Source organism: Thunnus maccoyii, chromosome 21, assembly GCF_910596095.1.
Source record: "Thunnus maccoyii chromosome 21, fThuMac1.1, whole genome shotgun sequence".
Taxonomy (NCBI): Eukaryota; Metazoa; Chordata; class Actinopteri; order Scombriformes; family Scombridae; genus Thunnus; species Thunnus maccoyii.
The window spans coordinates 45,418-52,500 of NC_056553.1; the positions used below are offsets into that span (position 1 = coordinate 45,418).

The window sequence follows — 7,083 nt, forward strand, 5'->3', positions numbered from 1 at the left end:
GGATATAGTTCCCTATGCAGTTAACCTTAATGCACCTATAAGCGGCTAGTTCCTGTGTTTACTTTCATTCAGACTCAGAAACAAACTTTTGAAGCAATTCATGTAAACTCTATGTAGACAGTAGAATAAGCCGCTATAAACCTATGTAAAGGCCCAGTCATGCAAAAAAAAAGAAAACATGATATACTGTGAAAGTGCCAGAATCTTAAAAAAGTACCATGATACAAATTTTTGGCCAGCTGATAGTATATTAAGATTAATCATGTACACATGCACATAAAACTTTTCCAATTGAACTGAAAGACAGAAAGCAGCCGGTTTACTCTCTGTCTTCCTTCCGTCATAGATAACCCTGGCTCGCTCTCCAGCTCTGTTGACATTGGTCAGTCAGTCTAACCTGCAGGGTGTAGTATCTGGAGTTTATCAGCAGAACGACGACATTTTGCTCGACACCCGTCAACTCAACACCAGCAGGCTGGCCGGCCCGCTCTACTGGAGACTGCCCCGCCAGTTCGAGGGCAACCAGGTACTGTCACCCAAACTGTTGTCTCACAGCACCTGAATACACTGACACTGCAACCTTAGGCCCAAAATATTGACTTTTTATTGTGTATTTTTTGTGTTTGTTTTATAGCTGCTGTCGTACGGTGGCCTGCTGTCTTATGTTGTGACCTTTTATGCTGAGGACGGCTCTGGGCTGGCCAATCGGGAGCCTCAGGTGCTGATGAGGGGTGGGACCCTGATGAATCTGGTCATATACACAGACATGGTTGCTCCTGGCAACGGCATCAGGACACAGCATGTCATCAGGCTGACAGAGGTACGACATGCTGCAGGGAATCAACATCATCAGTGTTTAGATAAAACACATGATGGTTTATTATAACTGTGTGTGTTTGTGTGTTATCATGTGTTATTGTGTGTGTTTGTGTCACAGCACAAGTGGAAGTATTTTAACTCGGTGTCGGAGAAGCCGGTGAGTCGTGCTGACTTCATGTCCGTTCTCAGTAACGTCCAGTACGTCATCATCAAGGCTTCATACGGGACGAGACTGCAGCAGAGCAGGTATGCACACACATCATTAGTCATACCAGTGACATCATCGCTCCTAGCAGTGTCACCATCAGCCGTAGCAGTGACATCATCATGTATTGTTCTGTAAGGATTTCCAACGTCACCATGGAAACAGCAGAGGAGGCGGAGAAGGCTGAGGGGGGCGGGGCCAGACTGATCGAGTCCTGCATCTGTCCGCCGGGATATGCCGGACTGTCCTGTCAGGTAAGCCATGTTTTTTCGCTGTGTCACCATGGCAACCATAGAGGCCACAGCGAGAGAGTTGGTGTTACTGGTCCAGCCTGTAGCCTGTTAACATGTAGCTGGTAGCCACGGCAACAAAGTGGCACCCTGTTGCTGCCCAATCAAAATACAGAACACTGCTATGGCCAACTGGAACTTTCTGATAGCATCTTTACAGTACCTGAGATTACATCACCTGTCTGTGTCTCACCTGTCTGTGTCTCACCTGTCTGTCTCACCTGTCTGTGTCTCACCTGTCTGTGTCTCACCTGTCTGTGTCTCACCTGTCTGTGTCTCACCTGTCTGTCTCACCTGTCTGTGTCTCACCTGTCTGTGTCTCACCTGTCTGTGTCTCACCTGTCTGTCCGTAGGACTGTGCTCCTGGTTATTTCCATCAGCCTCGGTCTGAGTTGTCGTCTCAGGATCAAAGGTCGCTGTTTGTGCGTCCGTGTGTTCCCTGTCGCTGCAACAACCACAGTGAGAGCTGCGACCAGGAGACGGGAGAGTGTCAGGTAAACACACGGACAGTAGAGGACAGTAGAGGTCAGTAGAGGACAGTAGAGGACAGTAGAGGTCAGTAGAGGTCAGTAGAGGACAGTAGAGGTCAGTAGAAGACAGTAGATGTCAGTAGAGGACAGTAGAGGACAGTAGATGTCAGTAGAGGTCAGTAGAAGACAGTAGAGGTCAGTAGAAGACAGTAGATGTCAGTAGAGGACAGTAGAGGACAGTAGAGGTCAGTAGAGGTCAGTAGAAGACAGTAGAGGACAGTAGAGGTCAGTAGAGGTCAGTAGAGGACAGTAGATGTCAGTAGAAGACAGTAGATGTCAGTAGAAGACAGTAGAAGACAGTAGATGTCAGTAGAGGACAGTAGAGGTCAGTAGAGGACAGTAGATGTCAGTAGATGACAGTAGAGGTCAGTAGAGGACAGTAGATGTCAGTAGATGACAGTAGAAGACAGTAGAAGACAGTAGATGTCAGTAGAAGACAGTAGAAGACAGTAGATGTCAGTAGAGGACAGTAGAGGTCAGTAGAGGACAGTAGAGGTCAGTAGAGGACAGTAGATGTCAGTAGATGACAGTAGAGGTCAGTAGAGGACAGTAGATGTCAGTAGAGGACAGTAGAGGACAGTAGAGGACAGTAGAGGTCAGTAGAGGTCAGTAGAGGACAGTAGAAGACAGTAGATGTCAGTAGAAGACAGTAGAAGACAGTAGATGTCAGTAGAGGACAGTAGAGGTCAGTAGAGGACAGTAGATGTCAGTAGATGACAGTAGAGGTCAGTAGAGGACAGTAGATGTCAGTAGATGACAGTAGAAGACAGTAGAAGACAGTAGATGTCAGTAGAGGACAGTAGAGGACAGTAGATGTCAGTAGAGGTCAGTAGAAGACAGTAGAGGTCAGTAGAAGACAGTAGATGTCAGTAGAGGACAGTAGAGGACAGTAGAGGTCAGTAGAGGTCAGTAGAAGACAGTAGAGGACAGTAGAGGTCAGTAGAGGTCAGTAGAGGACAGTAGATGTCAGTAGATGTCAGTAGAAGACAGTAGAGGTCAGTAGAAGACAGTAGAGGACAGTAGAGGTCAGTAGAGGACAGTAGATGTCAGTAGATGACAGTAGAAGACAGTAGATGTCAGTAGATGACAGTAGAAGACAGTAGAAGACAGTAGAGGTCAGTAGAAGACAGTAGATGTCAGTAGAGGACAGTAGAGGACAGTAGAGGTCAGTAGAGGTCAGTAGAAGACAGTAGAGGACAGTAGAGGTCAGTAGAGGTCAGTAGAGGACAGTAGATGTCAGTAGAAGACAGTAGATGTCAGTAGAGGACAGTAGAGGTCAGTAGAGGACAGTAGATGTCAGTAGATGACAGTAGAGGACAGTAGAGGTCAGTAGAAGACAGTAGATGTCAGTAGAAGACAGTAGAAGACAGTAGAGGTCAGTAGAGGACAGTAGATGTCAGTAGATGACAGTAGAGGTCAGTAGAGGACAGTAGATGACAGTAGAGGTCAGTAGAGGACAGTAGATGTCAGTAGAGGACAGTAGAGGACAGTAGAGGACAGTAGAGGTCAGTAGAGGACAGTAGAGGACAGTAGAGGACAGTAGAGGACAGTAGAGGTCAGTAGAGGACAGTAGAGGACAGTAGATGTCAGTAGAGGACAGTAGAGGACAGTAGAGGACAGTAGAGGTCAGTAGAGGACAGTAGAGGACACACATGATGACGTTGGTATGTTTTCATGCAGGACTGTCAGCATCACACCGGTGGGCGGAGCTGCGAGCTTTGTGCCCCGGGGTATTATGGGAACGTCAGCGGCTCCATCAGTGACTGCTCGCTGTGCTCCTGCCCCCTCCGCGACAACAGGTGAGACGTCTACTGCTTTTCTACTGTATTCTATTAATTTACTTTATTTTACCAACTTTAACTGTGTGTGTATAGTTTCAGCCCCACATGTGTGTCAGAGGGAGCGTCTGGTGATTTCCGCTGCACCGCCTGTCAGACGGGATACGAGGGGAGATACTGTGAGAGGTGAGAGTCATGACATCATACCTGTCACCTGACCATAACCTCTGTGTCATTGGTCAAAGTAGAAAACAAATATCCAGCCTGAGTTTAACTTGTAACCACTGTGCCAGCAGCTCTGTGTTGTGCAGGTATTTGGTTACAAACCAAAACTGGATAAAAATGAACAGTTTGACCTGATGATGTTGTAGATTAAAGTTAGAGGATCTGTTGTCTGGGACACTTGATTTCTTTACCAAATGTTTTATCGTTTCATCCAGTAGATGTTGAGATGTTTGACAGATCTGTTGACCTGCCGTTAGAGGAAACATTTAGGAGTTATCAACCAAAGTTCATGGCAAAGACCGACCTCTGAGCCCGTGAGCACGGCCGCTCTGACTCTTCGCTCTCGTCCTGCAGGTGCTCTGCTGGTTACTATGGTAACCCCTCGCTGCCAGGTGGGAGGTGCTCACAGTGCAGCTGCAGTGGGTGGGGCTCGCTGCATCCGCTGTGTGACCCACTGACTGGACAGTGTGACTGCAAGGATGGGGTCAAAGGTCACCTCTGTGAGCAGTGTGATGAGAGGCACATCCTACAGGGAGGAGAGTGTGTGTGTGAGTACTGGTGACACACACACACACACACACACACACACACACACACATTCATGTTGTGTTATCAGAGATGATATCTGTTTGGTTTTTATCTCCAGCTTGTGATGACGAGTGCACCGGTGTTCTGCTGGACGACTTGGAGAAACTACACAACCACTTCCTGTCTGTTAATATGAGCGGTGTTGCCATGGCGCCCTACAGCCAGCTGGTGGCGGTGGAGAACCAGACCAGGAGCATCCAGGTAGACTCACACAGAGGCTCTATAACAACCCTCAGATACAATTCAGAGACATGTTTATGGACCCTGAACGCACCACAGAGCCTGGTGTGGTCTGTGCTTAAATATGAATAACTTCCATCTCCTGATTTCACTGTAAAGTTTCCACCTGCGGATGTTTGAAAGTATTTACGTCTGTGTTGCCTGCTGTGTGTCTGTACAGGTGGCGTTTTCAGGGAACAGTTCTGTCACTCTCCACCTGTCCAGAGTGGAGGATGACTTAAGTCATTTGACCTCTGACCTCAGCGCTCTGCTACAGCAGGTATCCATGAGTCATGCTGGGCTCATTCCACTCATTTCTGTTTCAGTGTTCAGCTGCTTCTAAAGACAAACAGCTGATAATACACATACATGGAATACATCTAAGCATAGATTATAACACATTAAATACATAGAACACATCTGTAAACAGAGATTATAACACATTAAATACATAGAACACATCTATAAACATAGATTATAACACATTAAATACATAGAACACATCTATAAACATAGATTATAACACATAGAACACATCTGTAAACATAGATTATAACATATAGAACACATCTGTAAACATAGATTATAACATATAGAACACATCTGTAAGCATAGATTATAACACATTAAATACGTAGAACACAGAGTAATCTGTAAACATATGAGGCAAGAGGGAGGGAGGGTTTTTTTGTTTTTTTAATAGTGTCAACTATGCCACCTCGGGGAATTTCAATCAGTCACGCAAGCTTGAAAAAAACACTGGATTGAGATGTGATTGCAAAAAATGGATATATATTGTATTAATAAAATTCTTTTTTTAAATGACAAGTAGGTCTCCAAACTTTAAAAAACAAATTAGCACCTAAAAAATTTGCAAAATTGAGCAGTATGGGGAGCGAGGAGGGGGAATCACACAACAGAAGTGCTGCCACAAAGAAAAACAAGTGAAAACACGTACTGCTCTCAGGGAGGGAGGCTGGGGGTTTAGAAAGGGCCACCCACCGTGAAGCGTAGCCTGGCCTGCAAAGTGCATAAAACACTAAAATTACAAGGTGGGAATGACACCTGAATTAAAAGGAATGTCAACTCATGTAAACATACCAGAGAGCGAAGGTACAAGAAAATTGTAAAAATGCACATCTTACAATGGCTGGGAGACCAGGTCTGAGGAAACACAGCAGATATGCTGGTATGACAAACTGTGCACACACCAGCCAGCACGGAAACCAGGTTCCAGGAAGAGGCAGAAACATCCTCCCGAGGAACAGACGCCTGCCTAAACACAGCGCTGAACGGCGCCGCCCAGTAACCAGCGCAAAGCTGATTCATTGAATCCAGCCAGTGACAATTAAGTGGACCGAAAGAAAGGAGAAAAACCTAATCTGCCACACATAGATTATTAGATGTTAAAATATAGAACACAGAATCATCTGCAAACATAGATTATAACATATTAAATATATAAAACACAGAAGCATTTTGATAGAGTTCATATTTTTCCTGTCCTCCGATTGGCTAGGTCACACATCTTTCACACGACCTGGAGGAAGTGGGCGTGTCCACCAACAACAGTCTTTCCCAGGGTGCACTGCTGCTGGAGAGCATCGGCAACCTTCAGGACAACATCCAGGGTAACATACTGATTACATCGGCAACACATCACAGTGACATCATAACCAGCAGAAAATACATGTTAATGCCCCGCAGCCTGTCAGTGACGCCCAGGATACAGAAACCATTTAAAGGCTGTTCAGTAAGTGAAAGATGATGATTTAAAACAGTATTGTGATATCTGATTGGTCCAGTGCTTGAGAAGGAGGCGGGGCATCTGAACCAGACCACAGAGGTGGAGTTAGGTGCAGCCAATCAGACGTATTTGCTGGATGAGGTGGCATCCATGTTGGAAACCATCAGAGCTGTCAATCTAACAGCCGCCAACACTGCAGCCAATCAGGAGCTCAGGTGTGTGTGTGTGTGTGTGTGTGTGTGTGTCAGTGTTAATGTACATGTTTTATTTAAGATCAGTGTTAATGATGTCTCTCTCTCTCTTCAGCCTTACAGAGTCTGTCATCAACTTGCTGCAGGTGCACTTCCTGTCCAGCAGTGTGGCGGTTGACGAGCGGCTCCGCCCCCTCACCGCCTCCCTCTCTGTTCACATGGAAATGCTGCAACATGCACACACACAACTGAGCAACGCTGCACAACGAAACACACAAACACAACAACAGCTGGACAACGCAAACACTCTCCTCCAACGCTATCAGGTAAATAAAACACACACCTACAGCCAGGTAAACACACACCTACAGCCAGGTAAACACACACCTACAGCCAGGTAAACACACACCTACAGCCAGGTAAACACACACCTACAGCCAGCCACACCTACAGCCAGGTAAACACACACCTACAGCGAGGTAAACACACAC

General features: G+C 46.1%; 1 protein-coding gene across 2 annotated transcripts in view; it reads left to right on the plus strand.

Annotated features, from left to right (window-relative positions):
* lama1 (laminin, alpha 1) overlaps positions 1–7,083 on the plus strand; it is a 52,671-nt gene that overhangs the window by 27,056 nt on the left and 18,532 nt on the right. For both annotated transcript variants that reach the window (XM_042399759.1, XM_042399760.1), the window contains exons 26-38: positions 347–526; positions 635–820; positions 938–1,065; positions 1,164–1,278; positions 1,668–1,808; positions 3,525–3,643; positions 3,719–3,808; positions 4,202–4,395; positions 4,494–4,636; positions 4,836–4,934; positions 6,174–6,285; positions 6,460–6,616; positions 6,708–6,918. In XM_042399759.1, the coding sequence (XP_042255693.1) occupies positions 347–526; positions 635–820; positions 938–1,065; positions 1,164–1,278; positions 1,668–1,808; positions 3,525–3,643; positions 3,719–3,808; positions 4,202–4,395; positions 4,494–4,636; positions 4,836–4,934; positions 6,174–6,285; positions 6,460–6,616; positions 6,708–6,918 (1,875 nt within the window). The remainder of the gene's footprint in view (positions 1–346; positions 527–634; positions 821–937; positions 1,066–1,163; positions 1,279–1,667; positions 1,809–3,524; positions 3,644–3,718; positions 3,809–4,201; positions 4,396–4,493; positions 4,637–4,835; positions 4,935–6,173; positions 6,286–6,459; positions 6,617–6,707; positions 6,919–7,083) is intronic.